The sequence below is a fragment of the Haliotis asinina genome, chromosome 16 (genome assembly GCF_037392515.1).
Source record: "Haliotis asinina isolate JCU_RB_2024 chromosome 16, JCU_Hal_asi_v2, whole genome shotgun sequence".
Taxonomy (NCBI): Eukaryota; Metazoa; Mollusca; class Gastropoda; order Lepetellida; family Haliotidae; genus Haliotis; species Haliotis asinina.
Window position 1 is genome coordinate 9,949,639 of NC_090295.1, and position 22,587 is coordinate 9,972,225.

The 22,587-nt window shown below is 39.3% G+C and overlaps 1 protein-coding gene across 2 annotated transcripts in view; it reads right to left on the reverse strand.

Moving 5' to 3' along the window:
- Window positions 1-21,532, reverse strand: part of LOC137268294 (phosphatidylinositol N-acetylglucosaminyltransferase subunit A-like) — a 33,917-nt gene extending 12,385 nt beyond the window's left edge. Inside the window, exons 1-9 of one of the 2 annotated variants that reach the window (XM_067802843.1) lie at window positions 21,229-21,532; window positions 14,774-14,930; window positions 10,956-11,078; window positions 8,340-8,515; window positions 7,505-7,620; window positions 6,805-6,912; window positions 5,979-6,085; window positions 5,689-5,771; window positions 5,155-5,240 (exon numbers count right to left, since the gene is read on the reverse strand). In XM_067802843.1, coding sequence (XP_067658944.1) covers window positions 5,155-5,240; window positions 5,689-5,771; window positions 5,979-6,085; window positions 6,805-6,912; window positions 7,505-7,620; window positions 8,340-8,515; window positions 10,956-11,078; window positions 14,774-14,930; window positions 21,229-21,245 — 973 coding nt within the window. In that variant the 5' untranslated portion in view covers window positions 21,246-21,532. The remainder of the gene's footprint in view (window positions 1-5,154; window positions 5,241-5,688; window positions 5,772-5,978; window positions 6,086-6,804; window positions 6,913-7,504; window positions 7,621-8,339; window positions 8,516-10,955; window positions 11,079-14,773; window positions 14,931-21,228) is intronic. The other variant, XM_067802844.1, reaches the window with a different exon arrangement.
- Window positions 21,533-22,587: the final 1,055 nt, after the last annotated feature.

Genomic DNA, 22,587 nt, shown 5'->3' on the forward strand with positions numbered 1-22,587 from the left:
TTCTGTTGTTTCCATATAGGAAGTCCTAACTACACGTGTTCTGTGTGTGGTATCGGGGTTAAAGGGCACGGAGCGAACGTAGTCAGACATCAACTCATCTACGAGAATAAAAAAGGCTACATAAAAGAACGTAGGCGACTGCTCAAGATAGACTCCAATTAAATGTTTTACACAAGGAACACTATATCCAACAGTGCGTGAAACAGCCACTTAAGGGTTACCTCCCTTTACTGTGAACCAATTAGACATTGGTTCTCTTAGGTGTAAACACTATGACTACTGTGCGCGAGCTGAAGCGGGTCGCAAAACAGAGAGGTGTGATCGGGTATTCTCGAATGCGGAAGTCAGCATTGTTGAGATTACTAGGTTTAGAAGCCCCTCCTACGGTAACACAATTAAAAGCTCAAGCGAAACAGCTTGGATACACGGGTTATTCAAACCTGGGGAGAGCCGGGTTAACCGCATTGTTATCACATGCCCCCGTAGCAAAACCTCCTACTGTAAAACAACTGAAAGCCGAGGCACATGATTTGGGTTTAGGCGGGTATTCCCGTATGAGAAAACCACAGCTTGTAGAATTATTACGACAGAATAGAGCTATTGACCTACAGTTCGTGCGGACTGAGCGCGCTGTAGGCAACTATTTGAGAGGTTGGCGCATGCACGTTGATAGAAACATAGACATTACAGATATCAAGCCTCTGATAGCTGATAAGGTCAACCAGGAACTAAATAACCTAGGAAGTATCAAGTTTCAGATCACAGTGAAAATGTCGCTCGATAAGCAGGTTGGGGACCTCACTGAGTATGTTCAGCCTTACTTCCGAGGTAAACAAGAGGTTGTCACACATACAGAGACCATTGACGCATCAATCGATACCAGTTTTCAGCAGATACGAGAATACCTAGAACGCTACACACGGGTGGGCTGTAGATAAAATCGATAATGTCTATCTAGACATAGCTAACTACGTGCCGTTCAGAGGCGGGTCATACCTAGCCTTGCCCCCATACTATAGGAACAAACATGCCATAGTAAACGTTAAGAATAGAGGAAACGATTGCCTGAGGTTAGCTATCAGGTCAGCCTTATTTCCAGCTGACACTCATTCAGATAGGCTTTCTAGCTATCCCCAAGACGATGGGCTCAACTGGGATGGTATAGATGAACCCACCCCTATATCCCAGATCACTAAAGTAGAAAAACAGAATAATCTGGCTATAAATGTCTTTGGGCACGAAGGTAACACAACAATAGTACACAGGGTCAGCCCGGTGAAGGATCGCCAAGTTATCAATATATTCATGATCCAGCGAGGTGACAAGTATCACTACACATGGATAAAACACTTTAGCAGGCTGTTGTATGACCAATCGGCACACAGAGAAAAGACCCACTTCTGTGAACGATGCCTACATGGCTTCACACGAGCTGATTTATTAGAATCCCACCGGGAGGATTGCCAAGGTGTGGGGCAGACGGACATACGAGTCGACATGCCTAAGGAAGGTGATAATATCCTAAAATTCGGTAACCACAAGAACCAAATGTCTGTGCCTTATATCATATACACCGACTTCGAAGCCTTAGTTGTGGGTGGGGATTCCCCCAGTGGTGCCGCCGGCGAGGCTCCCTTCACCCACAAAACACAAGAGCATAAAGCCTGTTCGTTTGGATACATTGTCGTCCGTTGTGACGGGGAAACGAAAGCTCCGGTAGTGTAAAGGGGCCCTGACGCGGCTGAAAGGTTTCTAAAGTGTTTGCAGGAGGAAGAAAAAATTATTAGGAATGCATTGTATAAAATCGCTCCCATGCGTATGACCCGAGTCGACAGGCTAGCTCACGCTAGTAGCACTAACTGTCACGTGTGTGACTCACCACTTAACGGTGATTCAGTGAGAGATCACTGCCACATAACTGGTAAGTATAGAGGCGCCGCTCACAGCGCGTGCAACCTCAAGCTTAAAATCAACCCTAAGACAATAAACATCCCCGTTGTCTTTCACAACTTGAGAGGGTACGACTCACACTTGATCATGCAGGCCATCGCGAAAATCGATGGTAATATAACGTGCATCCCCAACAACATGGAGAGATACATCTCCTTCAGCTTAAACGGACTTAGGTTCATTGACTCGTTTCAGTTCCTCCTGTCGTCACTTGACAGTCTGGTCAAGGCCAACAATACCTTCCCTATCACCGATCGATACACAGACGCCGAGACTAGACCCCTGCTTATGAGGAAGGGTGTGTACCCCTATGAGTACATGGATAGTTGGGTCAAGTTCACCGAGACCAGACTACCCCCTATTGACTGCTTTTATAGCAAGCTGAATGAGGCGTCCGTCTCACGAGATGATTACTCGCATGCGACTAACGTATGGAATAAACTGGGTTGTAAGAACCTGGGTGATTATCACGACCTGTACTTGAGGACAGATGTACTGCTGTTAGCCGACGTGTTTGAGACGTTTAGGCGGACGTGTTTCAAGCAGTATAAACTCGACCCCGCATGGTATTACACCAGCCCAGGTCTGTCGTGGGACGCCTTGCTTAAAAAGACCGGAGTTAATTTGGAATTGCTCACAGATTACGACATGCACCTATTCATTGAGAAAGGCTTGCGAGGTGGGATTTCCATGGCATCCAAACGATACGCTAAAGCAAATAATCAATACGTGAAAGGTTACGATCCTAACAAGCCAACCAATCACATTCTCTACCTCGACGCAAACAACCTGTACGGCTGGGTCATGAGCCAGTATCTACCTACAGGGGGATTCGAATGGGTACCCCACGTTGATGTTATGGGGGTTGCACCAGATTCGAACAAAGGGTATATCCTCGAGGTTGACTTAGAGTATACCAAGGAATTACACACATCACACAACAGCTACCCCCTGGCCCCCGAACGTATGAGGGTTAACCCAGACTGGATGTCTGAGTACCAACATAACTTGTTAGGTGGGCGTGTGACAGACGTTGAAAAACTCGTTCCTAACTTAATGAATAAGACCAAGTACATCGTTCACTATCGCAACCTACAGCTGTACCTGTCGTTGGGTATGAGGCTGACCAAAATACACAGGGTGCTCATGTTCGACCAGAGCCCATGGATGGAGCCCTACATGAGAATGAACACAGACCTACGAAAAAAAGCCACCAGTGATTTTGAGAAAAATCTCTACAAGCTCATGAACAACTCGGTGTTTGGTAAGACTATGGAGAACCTGAGGAAACGCGTGACCGTGAAGCTGGTTCGGTCGAGTGAGGAAGACAAGCTCAGGAGATTGATAGTCAGTCCGGCATTCAACCGTAGTAAGATATTCACAGACAACCTGGTTGCCCTACACATGAAGAAAAGCCACATAAAATTCAACCGGCCTGTTTACGTGGGGATGAGCATCCTCGATTTATCCAAACACCTGATGTACGACTTTTACTACAACGAGCTCAAGAAACAGTACGGCGACAGGTGTGAAGTGCTGTACACTGACACGGATTCCCTGCTGTTAGAAATTCGAACCGAGGACGTGTACGAGGACATGAAAAAACACCTCGATTTATACGACACCAGCGACTACCCTAAGACCCATACCATACACAGTACGGTAAATAAAAAGGTCCTAGGTAAGATGAAGGACGAGTGTGCTGGCACGCCCATAGCCGAGTACATAGGTTTGAGACCTAAGATGTACTCCATACTGAAAGCCGACAATAGTGAGATCCGGAAGGCTAAGGGGGTTAAGAAGTATGTGGTGAAACAACACATCAAACACGCCAGATTCAAGGAAGCCCTGTTCAAGACCCGTACCTTTAGGCATAAAATGAACACACTTAGAAGTGATGGACATAAGATATACGGACTGACTATAAACAAGACGTCCCTGTCGCCTATGGACACTAAACGTTGGATAGCTATTGATGGGATAAACACATACGCGTATGGACATGAAAAAATTTGAGGCTATTTACTACAGCCCGCGTGGGTACTGGAAAGGAGCTAGCGCAGTAGATAAGCTAGCTAAAATAGCGCGAGTACCCCCGGAGGAAGCCAAAGCGTGGCTTGAAAAACAAGCCCTGTGGCAGATCTATTTGCCGGCACCACGCTACGTGCCTAGAAGGAGGTTCGGTATTAACATACCTAATAGCGTTCACCAGGCAGACCTACTGTTCCTACCCCACGACAAGAGGTACAAGTATGCCTTAACCGTAGTGGACGTAGCCAGTCGTTACAAGGAAGCCGAACCCTTGACCACGAAAGATTCGGCCCAGGTAGCCAGAGGATTCGAACGCATATACAAACGCAGCCCGCTGACGTGGCCAACAGAGCTGCAAGTTGACCCCGGACGGGAGTTCATGGGTGCCGTGTCACAACTGCTAGCCAAACACGATACAAAGGTCAGGCGTGGCACGGCCGGAGCCCATCGCAGCCAAGCCATAGTTGAGAGATTTAATAGGACTTTGGCTGAGCGCTTGTTCGGCCATCAGTATGCTAGGGAGATGGTCACCCCTGGAAAACGATCGACTGAATGGGTCACGAGGTTACCCAAGGTGGTGTCGGTAATCAACCATGAAGTCACCCGTCTCACCGGTAAGAAACCGGCAGACGCTATCAAACTAAAATCAATAGTTGCAGAGTCGGCCGCTCCATTGCGTGGGAAGGAGAAACAGATACCAGATAGGGCCCTAGTGAGGTATCTATACCAGCCAGGGGAACACGAGGGTGATAGCCGTAAGCGGGCCACCGATCCTATATGGTCAGTCAAAACTTACAACATAGATAAAGTGGATATGAAAGCCGACGAACCTAACTTATACTACTTGAGGGATGGGCCGGGTAGGGGGTTTGTAAGAGAAGAATTATTGATCGTACCGTACGGCACAGTGTTACCTCCAACACACGTTAAGTAGTAGGGGTAATAGTAGCAAGAGCTAAGGTCCCAACCAAAGCCTTATTTACTAAATAAGGCTTTGTAGAGACTTTTTTTAAAAGTGGTCCAGAACCCCCATTGTATATACTACTGAAAAGACTTCAATCGTTTTGTGACAGTCAGTCCAGCTTTCGTCCAAAGCTGCCTTGTGACCACGGCTGATGCTGATACATGTGAGAGACCAATTCTACTTTCAGTTTCAAAGTTTTCAACACTGACCTTTAACACTGGGTTCGGCCAGGTAGATGAGATCAGGGGGCAACACTTCCCCAACACCGCCGACTCTTGTACTTACAACTTGCAGCCTACAACACAACAATATATGTATATTGTACTCCTGTGAATACTGAATTTCTCAAATCTGAAATAGTTAGTGTATAAGAGTTTGTAAACACTATTCAACATGGTGGAATATTCACTTCAGCCTTTGTTTTGGCACATCTTTCTCTTGAGAAATTCCTTAAACATGTAAAATATACTGAGCGAAAAAAGTCCAGGTTTCTTTACATGCTTTGTATTGCATAACTAGTGAATAAACTTGGAAAAAAATAAGGGAACACCAGTGTTCTCATGTGATCCCTTATCTTTTTCCGTGATCCCTTATCTTTTTCCGTCAGTTTATTTTAAACTTATAAATTTTGAATAAAATCTTTGCTTAATAAACTGGAAAAACAAAACATCCTTCAAGTCAAATTAGAGAAATTAAGTTATCAGACAGACGGAAGCTATACAAACATACGATTTTAGACTCACCCACAACATGCTGCCTCCACTATTGCAATACAGAAAGCTTCGGTCAGGGAGGTATTCAGCAATATATCTCCCTGAATAAGTACCTAAACAAAAAATTGTTTGTTAAAAGTGATTAATATGTCAATGAAATTAAGACTGGAAACTATGTTCTGGTTAAATATCAATGTTTATGATACACTTAAGCTTGTTTGATAATTTATCATGACTGAAGGAAAACTAAACAAGTTAGCTGAAATTACTGTATCTGCACCATCAAAACTGTTTTAAATGAGAAAACAGTCGGAGCTTACGTCCCGAACTTGGTCGTGTTTGAGTGATCCGAGAAGAAAAACGCGGTCATGAAGCTCATACTGCTCTCTCACTTCCTCCAGAACAACACGCTTTGGTCCATCTCCCCCTGAAACATTCAACAATCAGGATACTTTACTCCCTGAAACATTTAGCATATAATCAGAATGTGGTTCTCCTGAAACAAACACTGATTTGAATGCAGTTCAAACGAACCATTTAACTCATGATCAGAATGCAGCTCTTCCTGTAGTGTATTTAACACATGATCAGAATGCAGCTCTTCCTGTAGTGTATTTAACACATGATCAGAATGCAGCTCTTCCTGTAGTGTATTTAACTCATGATCAGAATGCAGCTCTTCCTGTAGTGTATTTAACTCATGATCAGAATGCAGCTCTTCCTGTAGTGTATTTAACTCATGATCAGAATGCAGCTCTTCCTGTAGTGTATTTAACACATGATCAGAATGCAGCTCTTCCTGTAGTGTATTTAATTCATGATCAGAATGCAGCTCTTCCTGTAGTGTATTTAACTCATGATCAGAATGCAGCTCTTCCTGTAGTGTATTTAAATCATGATCAGAATGCAGCTCTTCCTGTAGTGTATTTAACTCATGATCAGAATGCAGCTCTTCCTGTAGTGTATTTAACTCATGATCAGAATGCAGCTCTTCCTGTAGTGTATTTAACACATGATCAGAATGCAGTTCACAGACAGATGAATGGACAGCTGGACATAATACAACCTCATTTAGTACTGTTACATGTGGGCTGACTATTCAGTGTAAACATACGAATGTTTATTACTATAATAATCAACTCTGACCTATGATGAACTGCACATCAGGATGCCTGGATGTGATCTGTGGGATGATGTCCACCAGAAAGTCCATGCCTTTCCTGTACACCAGTCGACTGACCACCAACACCGTGACTGCAACACAGGACACTGACCATAACAACCTACACTTCACATACCAGTAGTGTGGTCTGCTCAAGCCAGGCTCAAACAACAAGAGAAAGTTAAAAAGTCTATTTGCTCAATAATGTATTAATTTTACCTGGCACAAAGCTGATGTTGTGGGGAAAAAATAATTGTGCATAACATATGCTATTTTATGGTAACATATACCAATATGAAAATCATGCCAGATTTTGAAAGGGGATACATCAGTGTATGAAATACAGCCTGTCTGACTTCCCGAGACCAGTTGTGTTAGCCAGCTAATTTCATCCCTAGTCCTCATTATGCTGTCATCGTCATATCAGTGCTTGTGAGTTTCAACAAAGTTGTAAAATGTATTATACCAGCATTACTTAGTGCTTTCCTCACAGAAATGCAACTCATGCTTGTCAAAAGTGGCAATTTAAGACACTGAGTAGATCAAGTTCCCATGCCATTTTCCAAAAACCTACTGCAAAAAAAAGAATGTGTGTTTTCTCAACCCAAGTAAACATAAAATTAGAAGTCATATGGCTGTCCATAAAGGTGCAGCCACTGGTAACTATGGCAACAGAGTATTTACTTTTATCTGGAGTCCTCTTGGTTGGGTCAGGTTGAAACATGGTAGCATCAACAGCGTTAGGTATGACTGACACAAGTTCTGGGTTGATCCGCGCTCTCAACACTGTGTTCTCCTTACTGAAACAAGGGCTCATCTTACAGAAAATGTGCATCAACACAACATCAGAGTGTGCAAGTGCTTTGCAGGGAGAATTGATTCAGACAAGCATATTCCTCCCATTTGAATTACATATTGGCAGGGAAGCTTATAGAATCACAGATCAAGGGAGATAATAACTAGGTCATACAAAGCAACAACTGGTGTTTTGTTTTCACAGCAATCCATACCATGAAACTACAATGATGCACAGTCGCTGTACAATGATAATAATAACGAGGCCAAATGCAGGCGTTGAATTCCACTATGGACTAAATGCATTCAACATGAAGGGCATTATCACCCCTGATAACCCAAGCTGCCTGCTAGAAGGTTGATAGTCACATGACTTATCAAACCAGTTGTACAGATTCTGTTGGGTGAAGAAAGGCAGTTTTGTAACTTGTCTAAGGTGAGACCACATGTGTGATGTGTGCATCATTGTGGAGTAGGACAGAAGTCCTTGAAATCCCCACTAGGCGTCAAGTTGCCAAACATGACTTCAACCATCCAAGGACTCTCCATGTTCATTGCTGCTTAGCTTCAACTGACTTGAGACCTGAGCTTTATTCAATGACCACACATGATCCTAAGTCAGAGTAAGGTGATACACAACCAAGATGTGATGATACACAGTCAGGGTACAATGATACATAGTTTCATTACTAAGCGAGTTTTGTCAAATACCAGCAATACCTACCTGGTATGTGAGACACATATCACATGACTGCAATCAGCTAGGGAAAACTTGAGCACTTTGTTTGTGAGAATTGAGCTGGCATCTGCGAAGCCAAACAGTGAGTGGTCTGTGAACACAGCCTTCAGCCCCAATGTACGTGCATGGAGCATGGCTTCATGAGCTAAGGTGGAGAATGCCTGCAACAACAATATATGAGACATTTTAGAGACACAGCCATCGACATGATGTGATGATTACTCTGTTATGATACTTTTTTATGTCTGATGTATATTTCTTCTGACTCTAAAAGTGAACAAAAAGTTATATTTATAGTGCAAAGGGATTGTTGATAATTTATGCCGTGGGTGGGGTGGTGGGGTGATAATCACCATCAACTAAATCAATCACCCTCAACTTTATTCCATATTTTAGGCCACATGGCCGATAGTACAATTGTATTATAAGGTATACAATCATAGTCACTTGATAATGATTTTTATGGAAAAGCATATACAGTTTGAATGACCCTCCCCCTAGAGCTAAGCTGCAATTCATCAGTCCACTTTTGAGCCAAATGCATCTGGACTATACCTCCTCAGATGAGTCAGAACAAAATGGGTGATCCTGCCTTAAATCATTATTATGAATGGTCCCTATATGAATTGTGTGAATTTTGAACAGTATTACACTTACTCAAAAATAGTTATTGTCATCATAAAATGTCCTCATGTAATTTCTAACTATAATGATGCACTTCCTGATGCATTTAACAAATATATGTCAAACTGAAAAATTTTGAAAAAATTTTCCTTTTGCTTATGAAAATTGTCCAACAATCCTCTTTCATATAAAAATATATAAAAAGGAAGTTTAATGTCAGTTTAGTTTTACTTTGGAAACCAACCAATTTCATTTAAAAAAAAATAAAAGAAATTACAAAAAACAAACAAAATACACAGAATATTTATGAGTCAGGCACACATTCTCTGACAACCGACAGTCAAAGGGGAGGCAATTCACAGAACTGCTAAGTCATAATTTCAAATCTCTATGTATTTCACTAGTTTTTCACATTAAAGATAAATTTACACAGGTTTAGTTAAGTTTGATTATAAGCATGACACATTCAGTAGTACTGTTATGATATGGGTCTCTGGTCCAAGTGAGGGTACCAGCAAAATCCCTTATCTAACTGGCCTGCTGGTTTGCTTGGGGGAATTAACTCAGCAAAGAGTCCGAAGTCACAAGAAGCTAATTACAATTTTATTTACAAGAGATAGAATAACAAGGGTGGCCACAGAGAGTCAGTACAACCCTCTGGGCTGAGGACTACCCTACTGATGAACAAATGGAGTTGGAGACTATTTAACTACAATTGAAACAATACAAAGATTATGATGGGTGTAACCTACAGAAGCCAATTAAATGCAGGATAAACAAAATGGGGTGTGTCCTACCAGAACAACTTCAATGACCAGGCAGGGGGAGTACTTAATCTTATAATCCTGTTCTAAGTGGCATTAATCTTGTTGGCACATTTACTGGATACTTGATTGCTTACTCTGGGCTGGATCTTTAACGACCCTTAACTGGTGTTTCCGTAATGTTATTTTACTGTAGGCGTAGCATGTCTACCTCATCAAAGCAGTTTATTAACCTGTCTAGACATAACCCTTGTTTTAGTGAGTGGTTTGTCTTACAGTGGAGTTCTGATTACCTCAGGCTAGGATTTTAACTCTGTGAAATTGTGTGGTCATAACTTATACCTTTTTCAGTAGAATGTCTGTGAGATAAGTTTTACTACTTTTGACAGGAGTCTTGTTTAACCTATTACAGATACATGATGAAACTAATATTCTGTATTCATCTTTTCCTAATATTTGAGTGCTAATGTATTGCTTGTACTGGTTACAATTAATAATGAATTTTGGTATGAATTATCTTTTCATGATAGTACACTGAAAAAATACAAGACAAGAAGCCCCATAATTTCTTTAATGTTTGTTAACTGAAATGTTGAGAAGATCTGACTTACAATAAATATTAACATAAGTGAAGACAGCATTAATATTTGAATGACAAATGAACTAAAAAATATTTCACACATCAAATATTTGCATCGAGTAATAATTACAGTTAACTAAAATATTTAACACAACATGGGACATAGTGTTCTCAAAATGAAGGGAGATAACTATGAAAATTTGTAATGTGACATTTCAGCATCTCAAAAAGTGCCATTGATGGGAATGAGATAACAACCTTAACACAGTCAAAATAACAAAGTGTGGTCTATCAAAATAATTAAAAGTATTATGGAAATGAAACTGAAATGCAACTTTCATTAATTTTCAATATTTTGTTATACCCTAACATGAGCAGACAGAAAACAAACAGGAAACACTGGAAACAAACAGGCGCTAGAGTGACATCAGTTGATAATGCCAACTTGGTATTAAAAATGACAGACTCCTTTGTAACTTCTTTGAGTGGCATTCTAGAAGTTGGGGAGTACAAGGTTGACAAATGTTTTGGATAACAACTTCTTTATTATGTTAAAGCGACATTTCGGTACAGATTCTAGCACCGTTGTCAAGCAGGAATGTTGTACAGACTCTGCTGTACAGTGATACTTACGGAATGTCCATGAACTATTGAAATCTTTTCTCTTATGAATATATTCCTCAGCAGGGGGAAGGTGGTGTAGATTGTGGGCAGTATGCACTGGTTGTAGAAAGGAGGAAACGGCAAGTAGTACACCTGTAATTATAATGAAGAATAACAGTTAGGAATGATTCACAGATTCTAATCTTCAGGTGTGTAACATAGTGGTCATGTTGTATTGGAATATTGATGTACTGAAAAAGTTTGTTTGCCACATATTAGCATGGGGTGTTCTTGATCACCCAGCTTAGGGGGACTAACAGTTATCATAGGCGACAGGAAAAAGTGAATGAGTGAGTTTAGTTTTACGCCACACTCAGCAATATTACAGCTATATGGTGGCGGTCTGTAAATAATCGAGTCTGGACCAGACAATCCAGTGACCAACAACATGAGCATCGATCTCCGCAATTGGGAACGGATGACATGTGTCAACCAAGTCAGCAAGCCTGACCACCCGATCCCGTTAGTCGCCTCTTACGACAAGCATAGTCGTCTTTTATGGCAAGCATGGGTTGCTGAAGGCGTATTCTACCCCGGGACCTTCACGGGTCGAGAGGGAAAAGAAGGAAGGTGGGGGAAGAAAAGAGAGATGATCCTCTTGGATCCGCAATGGTTTTGCTTGATTGAGTGTGCTAAATACTGTTCAATGCCATGATATATGATCCGGCCTACTGATCCAGAATATGACAAAATTAACATTCAAATATTTTGATTAGTTATATTGACTAATAACATCACTGAAAATTTATGTTAACTGGACACTATAGACAGGAACGTAAAAATAACAGTTATGTCAATAGAATACATAACAACTGCAACAGTTACACAAAACAACAACAGTTAGGCAAATTCTAACCCAACCTCTGTGTTGGTTAGCAAGTTTTATGACAACTTCAGATTTGCCTTAATTCCTGTCTGTTCGAGTAGTAACATGAGTGAAAATAGCAGACTTTGAAATTGTCAGCAATACTGCATTCATTTTCTTACAATGATTAACTTTGTTATCAAAACTTAAAAGTTATTTTACTACTGACACAGCATTGCTGCAACAGTGAGGGCTGCTACAGACATGGGAAAAAATATACAGTCATCCCCACTAATCTCCAAAGCATGTGATTAAAACATGATATTTGATACATAACCTTCAGCATAAACAGAAGCAAATAATAAGGAATAAATATGAGATCCATCACCCTGAGTATTCATTCAGGTGAAACAAAAAAGGAGTGAGAAGGATATAAATAGTGAACTTAATTTTAGCATTGTTACAATTGTTTGGCAACAATTTTAGATCTTATGAAATGTAGGTGTAACTGTAAAATAACTGCTCCACAGCGAAATATTGTATAGAGTGATCTGATACTGGATCCGGACATATTGTATGGACATGCTGATCAAAAGAAGTCTGATCAACACACGCAGTTATCAGCGAATCTACATAATTAGAGGTGTCAAGCCAGTCCTGTTAAACTAGCTTCACATTAATCTTACCTTTGATTGGGCTAAGTGGTCATGGTTAGTAAGTGTTTTGTTTTATCCACGATGGGTGACATTTTCTAATGAAAAAGTAAATACCAAATACTAAGATAAAATAACAGACATGACATAATCATGACTAGGGCTCCAGATAACCACCATATTGCCATATGTATGGACAACAAGAGGCATCATAATATAGGAATTGTTTTAGAAAACGTAGCAGATATGCGCCACGGCAATGGTGTACAGAGTTAGAATCATTTACAGAGGTATCTATCTAAAACTTAACAGTTTCCCATCATTGAATTTACGTGAAAGTGACACATTGGGGTTTCCCTTGAGTTTTAGGAATCCCAGTTACGTTGGTTAAATTTGGTTGGTCAAAATTGTGCATGTGTGAACATGGTGGCACAGAAACAAATAACAAGTTTCTTTCAGAAACAAGACTGTGTCTCGATATAATAACTGAGTTGCTTACAAGTATCACTTGTTTGTCTTGTTGTAGTCACACCCCATGAATTGCATTCAGTACTTCAGTATAGTACTCTTAAAGTTTCCCAGTACTCCTATATTGAAAAATAAGGAGTATGTACTCCTAATGTTGAAAAATTGTCTGGAGCCCTGCATGACATCACAGAATGGTGTTAGCCCGGGAGCGCGAAATTTGGAATTTTACCGGGAGTACGTGAGATCCAAAGACCTGGGACTGGGACATTTGTTAATTGATAAAACAACAAATCGTTACTGTAATCCGACACTATCGAATAAAAAGAGTAGGAGATAGGGAGTAAATAATCCTTTACTCCAAATGTAATGTAATGGGTAATTAATAAACCCTTTTACTCAATATGTAATCGTCTCAGGTATACGTTTTCATAACTCGGAGTAGGAAATAGGTATTAATTGAGAAAATCCTTTACTCAAAATGTTAACATCTCGTACATATGTTCACTGAAATGCACATGTTCATTATCAACATGGCAAATGCACAGATTTGAGCTACCTTGGTTATGACACTTAGAGGAGGACAACATTTATTTTACCACGGATTTCCATTCAGATGTAGGAAAACAAGAAATGACACAAGATATTGGAGTTGTGCTGTTCCCGGGTGAGCAGCCGGCGTTACCACCAGGGATGGCGTTCTTCCAGCTGCCCTCGGCATACAACATACTCATGAGAATGCTGCTCTGCCCTGAGACCAGATGGAAGATGTATGGCTGGGCCCCATTGCCAACAGTCCAGAGGGTCCATAGGTAAGCATGCATCATGTAATCTACATGTATTACTTTTCCTAAATACAACTTTTTGTAATTTGTAATTATAAGTTTTGTAACTTATAAATGCTGAATTTGTATTAGGTAGCAGCATTCATGAATTACATCACAACTATCTGGGTGGAAGGGGCACCCAGTTCCTGCCAGCAGTTTGGAACCCGTTTGAGACGGCACATCACCAAACAAACAACAACGTCAAGGGCTGGAATTCCAAACTAAACAAGCTTGTGAGAGAGTGCCATCCTAACATTGATGAGGTCGTCCATCTATTTGAGAGGGAACAATCAACATTCTCCGCCTAGAACAGCACTGGAAGGAACCAGCCAAGAAGAAGAAGTACAGACAAATGTACAACAGAATTCGAAGTTTGAAGGAGGATCTTTGCAACAACAGGTTGTGCTGCAGTACACCGACTCTGTGTCTGATCTGCTGCATTTGGAGTAAAGATTGCGAAATTGGGACATCGCAGTGGTGAACAATGTGAACATTAGTGGTGTTAGCAATGAAACATCGCAGCCCCAAAGAGGATTATAAACAATAAAAAAATTGAGTGAACATTGAGGTATCATTAACATTAAAATTATTTAAAATAAATAACACAGCTTATCTGAGTTTTGTTTTCTTGTGTCTTTTGTTGTATCATTCCCTAACTTCCTTCATATAATTTTCTGTGATGAGTGCGGTAACAGTGCATTTGACTCCACAAAGTACTGGGACTGCGACATCACTGAACCAGAATGTATGACAAAAAGTACCGGAACTGCGACAGCATTTTTGGTCTAATTTTCTCAAATTTGGGGCTATAACCTACAGAATAGTATAGAATAGCATACCATAGCAATTAGCATAGCATAATCTGATTTCTCATGCCCCTTGTTTATAATTACATTCATGTTTTACTGCAATAAGGTAAACCAAAAATCATAGTAAGGACACATTCACCAACCAATGTCCTTTAATATTAACCAAACACAGTATGATGGTGTTGAAATGATCATTGATGATTCATAAATATCTGATCATCAAACTTACCTTCAAACCATTTGCAAGATACCTGACACCTCGTCTGTTGCCATAGAGATGGGTGATGACAATAACTTTGTGACCACGTTCCAGGAGGCAGTGAGACAGCTGGTATATGTGACTCTCCACTCCCCCCATGTTTGGGTAAAAGAAGTCGGACACCATGCTGAAATGATATCAAAGTTTTCCTAGATAACTGACTTTGGACTTCACAGACATTGATAAAAGTTTAACCTGAAATACAAGCAAACATTTGTCCACCTATAAGACATTGTTGACCTTTTCCATGTTCACCATGGTTGAGTTAATGTTTTATTTGGAATTTACACATTCTCAGTAAGGAACAGATTCTAGTATTTGTTGGGTTGACTCCATCATGGATTTGAATCCACACACCCTGATTTAGGTACCAAATGTTACCTTTGAAGTGGAATACCTTTTTATGGATAAACAACTTCTTCATGTTTATTGTGGTGTAGTCATCCATAAATTTTTCTTACCAGCTTCTAAATGCCACTTAATGACGTTACATGTTACCTTTGACCACTTCCTAAATGGCATGATGAGTTGATGCATGAGTTGTGTGAAACACTTTTGACACAGTAATTGCTGTATGACTGTTCACTGTTCATATTTGTAATGAAGTACAAATGACTTCACCTCAGTTGATCTGTCTATAATTAAACTATCAGTTGCGCCTACGGACTTCGCAGCAGAGGTCACGAACCAGTCACGAATTCTGGGATATCATCCGGGTACTCACGGGAGAAAAACAATAACAAAAGTATACACCAGTCCACGGAAATTGCTCCGCATTAGTACCCCTTTAAGATATACTCTTAAAAGAAAGTAGGAGAACCTGAACTTTGAAGTCTGGTAGGAAGAAAACCCACTGAAGAACGTTACAATGACATTCATCTTGTGTATGCAGCATTGGAATGCATGGGAAGTACGTACATGTGAGAGCCTCCTACACGTGCATGGGGTGTCATTATGAATCTTGACGTTTTTCAGGCAGGTCAATAAATCACTGTAGACCATTTTTTTCGATAATTTTCTTGAATCTGTGCATGGTCAGGGTATTTAGCGTCAAATCACACACTACAGACTGAAAATTGTAAACCTGAAATTTTCATGTCATACTCCAGTCACCTAACAAGGGGGATAACTGAACAAACAGCTTTGCTTTGAATGAAATCCATGTGGTGATGCATTTTTAAAACATCCATTATTACTGTATCAGCATTGATTGATTCAATCCCATATATCTCCCTATTTCGACAATTGTACATTGAAAGTACAGTTCCCCTACATTTTCTGAAGAGAGTAGATTTTCTTATGCAATTCTTTCAGTTGTTTCATTTCTGTAGCAATGTTTTCTTAATTAAAACATTTTATTTCAAGACCCTTCAATAACTGGGTAGTGTTTTCAAGACATGACAAATACATTTGTGATACTTTTCTATATAATCCTGGAAAGAATTTACAGGATATTAGTTCCCTCTAACATGGCTGTTAAAGGGGCACTGATGCGGAGCAAATAATGTTTCTTGCCAAGTCTAATTACGAAACCAAGCAGCAAATTGGTCAGCACCTGCTCCCTCGACCGTGACGGACAAAGGGGCTGGGCTCCTGTCCACTTTAGCAGAATTTCTTCATCCTAAAAAGTCAGGAGGCCTGATGCCCATCATATGCCGTTTTTCAAAAATATCCATGGTATTCATTATCTGACTTTAACAAAATATCCCAGCAGTGTAGTTGTTTTCTGATGCCTGGATGGCATCGTGACTGATCCAATTTGGTAACATTTCTGTGTTTTTTACCTCGATATTTAATCATGTCATGTGAAAATATGATGTCTACATACACGTAGCAAGCCATTTGTTTCATATAAGTCTGAGAGATTGCAAAGTTTTATATTTATATAGTTTTGAGGGTTGGCCCAGCTGTCATAGCAGACATCATACGTAAATTTTGGTAGCTACGACCCCGGTTTATTATCTGTGATAATAGAAAACACACAGTTGATTTATCTGAATTCATAAACTAATAACAATGGCTTTGCCATTGGTAAAGAAATTTGAAAATTTTCTTACGTAAAAAAATCATGATTATACCCATTGACCCAAGTACACAGCAAATACCTATGTGCCTTTCTTATGTAACAATGAAGTTCCGTTGGCATCCTCAAAACAGTTTCAATCCAAAAGTGTTTTCAGGCTGCATGTGACACAGAGATTACATCTTACTTGCTGTAACTCGTGTTTGATGGTATAAACCTACACGTTACTTGTCATCATTCACTTGATGGTCAGTTAATGAATTTATAACAGGTATAAATAGTGGTAACACCACTAAAATTACTCGACATAGGTTCCCCTTTGGCATTTCTCCTGTCTGGAGTAAATACTCAACGTTATAAATTAAGGTCTGTAGTGGCAAATGTAATTGCATGCTATGTAACATGTGCATGTAAGTGATGCAAGAGGATTTATCAGCTGAGTTACAAAAAAAAACATCGATCAAAGGATTAACCGATTTGTCAAAAAGGCAGTGTTTATGAGGGTAGATTTACGTAATCTATACTGAATACACCCTGTCGTAAAGTATGAGTGTAAAAACAACATCCATCCTACAAAGAATTAACCGCCACTGCCTTGATTGATTGATTGTTGCTCATTATTGGCTAACTAATGGTGGACATCACACAGTTACTTGCCATGTGTGCTGTCCTGGGTGACTAGTGAGATGTATACATCAGTGTGAAAATTTCTCAAACGATGTGTCACTTTTTCGCATATTAGACTGTTGAAAGACACAAGACATAGATGAATGGAATATCTTTCTTTTATGTGGATACTGATGGATACATTCCTGAACGAGGTAATAGCCTGACATTGTTGCTATCACTTTCGTCCATCTTAGATTTAATATTTGCATTTTGTTTTAATTTATTTCTTGTAGCATTCAGCAGAATCTGTATTACAGAAAACATGCCCTAGGTCGCGAATAGGGTGTGTGTGAAATATGATTCACGTTGGCAATCTATACAATGCTTAGATATTAAAATCATGATAGAAATTCACTGTAAGTATAAGCAGAACATGTGGGTTTTTTTTAATTTACTTTCAAAATGCATACAAATATGACAAGGAACTAATTAGGTTTATAAGACAAAATATAAAGACCTACACTGACTTTGTTATTTTTCAGTCCTAACATGTTTTTTTTTTATATCACTGGCAGATGAGTAAACTTCAAGCTGTTTGATTTTTTTCATAATAACAAAGTAAAATGACTTCATCTTTGTTGATCAGTCTACACATAAACTATCAGTTGCGCATATGGGAGGCGCAGCAGAAATCACAAACCAGTCACAAATTCTGGGATATCATCGGGGTACTCCTGGCAGAAAAACAATAACAAAAGAAACCACCAGTCCACAGAAATTGCTCCGCATCAGTGCTCCTTTAAGTGTGTGAAGGGCATGGGATCCCTAGTCTCCCCCACCACACCCCACATCCCTCTAGCCCCACTATTGTTACAAGCCACTAATTAGTACCTCTTGCCCATCATCTGACTGTTCTGTTAGCTGTACTCACTCCCCTGTACCTGTTTCATTAATCAACTGGAGGGTGTTGCTTAAACTAGGGAGAGGAGGCAGGAGAAAAAGGCTGTTGTTTTAACTATGCAGCAGTTAATTGCTGGTAGTCAGTTGGGAGGGGACTATTCATGAATTTGTTCTTGGGGTGTTGGTACGACTTGTGTTTGGTTTCCTGCTGAACAAAACTGCTGAAACCTAAATGAGATTCTACAACATACTGTTGGACAAAGCTTCAGCTGTAGGCTACCACTTGAGTCCATCCCATGTGATGCAGGACTTTGAACTTAGTTTGATGAAAGGATGTGTTTCTGTGTTTAGTGAGTGAGTGAGTGAGTTTAGTTTTACGTCACACTTGGCAGTATTCCAGCTATATGGCGACGGTCTGTAAATAATCGAGTATGGACCAGACAATCCAGTGATCAACAACATGAGCATCAATCTGCGCAATTGGGTACCGATGACATGTGTCAACCAAGTCAGCAAGTCACCTTTTATGGCAATCATGGGTTGCTGAAGGCCTATTCTACCCAGGGACCTTCACAGGTTTTCTGTATTTAGAGGTGTAGGGAAAGATGTTGTGATTATGGGGTGTTATTTTCATTATGCACAGTGCTTGTATAGAAAGTGACAGAAGTAAAATTAGCTACAGACTACGCAGCAGATTCTACAGTCAGTGGTTCAGGATGATTTTATCCCTTCCCTTTATCCCAGTTTCACACACTGTAAAACAGGCTCCATCTGTTGACAGTGTTGTGGAGTTCCACAAGCACTTAAAGTCCTCCTGGATGAATGGACAATATCCACTGGACACATGGAACTTCTTTGAATATGTCGGTCCTAGAACCAATAACCTTGTGGAAGGGTACCACATGTGTCTTAAGAAGAAGGTCAGTAAGACACACCCCAAGATATTTGAGGAGGCCTCCTTATTTATACATGAGGAAGCATCCAGACAAGTACAGATTTTGCAAATGAAGTGTGGACAGTCTGCTCCCAAACGCAGGAAGAAATATGTAGACAGAGATAACAAGATTAAACGCCTTGGACTAGAGTACATGTTATGTGAAAGAAATCTTGATTCATACCTGTGTGCCATTTGACATATAATGGACACTATGTATGTCGCATAAAAGCAACTGATCTGACTCTATCTTCTACTATGTTGCAACATCTGAAGTAATTCATTTGTGAATGCTAATAAATATGGAATTGTCATATTTGTTTTGTCAATTATTAGCAACAGTGGCCATCTACAGTGCAATAAAGATCACAGAGCTGTGATTTTCTATTATCTCCAAAAGTATCGGTAGTACCTACTCACTGCCAAAACCTAACCTAAGAAGCGTACCAGTTTATTAATAGTAGCAGTTACTCAAGCTACAGGGGAGTGAGTACAGCTAACACAACAGCCAGACAAGGGGCTAGAGGTAGTAATTAGTAGCTTGTAACAATAGGGGACATGAGGGTTGGAGTCGTGTGTACAAAGGCCGTCCAGAAAACCTGGCATGAGACTGTGTGTTATTTATGCTATTTTACGGCCATTTTGACGTAGAAATTTTGACTAGGACCCTTGTGAAAAGTGGATTCATCATACGAGACATATGACAAAACCAATCTTTTAAAATGGTCAATAACAGATCAGAATTAATTGGAATCTTCAGTGCCAATATTCCATTTCTGTCATAGTCGTTGTTTCTTTTAAAATGGTCAATAACAGATCATAATTAATTGGAATCTTCAGTGCCAATATTCCATTTCTGTCATAGTCGTTGTTTCTTTTAAAATGGTCAATAACAGATCATAATTAATTGGAATCTTCAGTGCCAATATTCCATTTCTGTCATAGTCGTTGTTTCTTTTAAAATGGTCAATAACAGATCATAATTAATTGGAATCTTCAGTGCCAATATTCCATTTCTGTCATAGTCGTTGTTTCTTTTAAAATGGTCAATAACAGATCATAATTAATTGGAATCTTCAGTGCCAATATTCCATTTCTGTCATAGTCGTTGTTTCTTTTAAAATGGTCAATAACAGATCATAATTAATTGGAATCTTCAGTGCCAATATTCCATTTCTGTCATAGTCGTTGTTTCTTTTAAAATGGTCAATAACAGATCATAATTAATTGGAATCTTCAGTGCCAATATTCCATTTCTGTCATAGTCGTTGTTTCTTTTAAAATGGTCAATAACAGATCATAATTAATTGGAATCTTCAGTGCCAATATTCCATTTCTGTCATAGTCGTTGTTTCTTTTAAAATGGTCAATAACAGATCATAATTAATTGGAATCTTCAGTGCCAATATTCCATTTCTGTCATAGTCGTTGTTTCTTTTAAAATGGTCAATAACAGATCATAATTAATTGGAATCTTCAGTGCCAATATTCCATTTCTGTCATAGTCGTTGTTTCTTTTAAAATGGTCAATAACAGATCATAATTAATTGGAATCTTCAGTGCCAATATTCCATTTCTGTCATAGTCGTTGTTTCTTTTAAAATGGTCAATAACAGATCATAATTAATTGGAATCTTCAGTGCCAATATTCCATTTCTGTCATAGTCGTTGTTTCTTTTAAAATGGTCAATAACAGATCATAATTAATTGGAATCTTCAGTGCCAATATTCCATTTCTGTCATAGTCGTTGTTTCTTTTAAAATGGTCAATAACAGATCATAATTAATTGGAATCTTCAGTGTCATAGTCGTTGCTGAATATATTTGCTTTTCTTTCGAGGAATTATTGACCATGATTTTGGTACGCGACTGTTTTAACCAGCTGTCTGTTCGACTGGGAATAAATGCATAATTAGTTGAAAACAGTACTCGTTGTTTACGATGCAGAAAATATGTTACCATATGTTGTGCCTCATTATTGTCTCAGGAGAAAACCAAACAGGTTTATGATGAAATACTTCTCAACTCAAGACACTGCTAAGCAGACGACTTCTACGGAATAGTTGGATTTAGAGTCATTGTTGAGCAGGCCACTGAAAGTAAGACATAGTTCTTCAACTTTAGCAGAGCTTCAAAAATCGAAGTAATGCAATCACTTTCCCGGGTATCCAATGATTCTGTCTATAGGAAACACAACACAAAACACATGTCGATGTTGTCAAAAACCATAACCCGGAAACGAATAGCTTATGTATTTCCGAATGTGAAGAGCTCTAAAATCCGGACAATTTCAACTATGGGAACCAGGAAATACCAAGCTTTCCAGCACATTATGCCAAGCTATGGCAAAAGGGCAAGTCAAACGAACACACTTTCCCCACCTTTCAAGAATCATTGTGCAAACATATGAAAGCTTGTATTTATGTATGAATTATAAAGAAAAAGCCGTGTATGCTGTAGTAATAGCAGCATATTCCTGTGATACCTGGCATATTCTACTGAGCCTTCGAGTCAGATGGGTAGCATATCAAGACAGAACAGTTAAATATGCACAGTGGGATATTATAACAATATTAATCAATAATATTTCATTCCAAGCACGCCATGATATATCTGAAATATAGATGTGTGGCCATATATAACCGAAACAAACAAACAAATAAATAACTGTTTTGGTAATTAACCTCGTCTTAAAACAGAATTTAACGCGAATGATGTTTCACGATAGTTACTGATTTCAAATTTATCTAACGTGTCTTCGAAGGGACTAAATAATGAAAGTTTCGGAAAATATGAATTAGAAAGCTGAGCACTGCGATGAGAAACTAAAATATGAGTTATGTTTCAGAATATATAAAGTTGTAATTGAGATGGGTGAGCAGGGTTTTTTTTAAAGACAGACGAAAAAGTGATAATCTGGTTAAAGCTGGATATGCGCTAATACAGTTGAGTAAATATATTTGCATATTTCAGTAACACATGCTGTAATATTTTGCTCTGATAAAAATTATTATTATTATGATTATATATTATTATTATTATTTGCTAAACGATTATTAATGTTATCACAGCGAAAATCTGAAATTCAGGTTATCAAGTGATAAAGTTATGGAAACTCTTTTCAACTCAGTAAAAGCTTTAGTGCATAAAGTTTAAGGATTGAAGATGAAAAGCAAACAAAAACAAATCATCCATAACATATACACAAACAAACGAAGGAATAAATTATTTCAAGAACAAACAAACCCACATATAAAACATATATCAAAGAAAGTTTGAAATTGTTTAAAAGTTATAGTCTCCGATTATCAGCTGGAC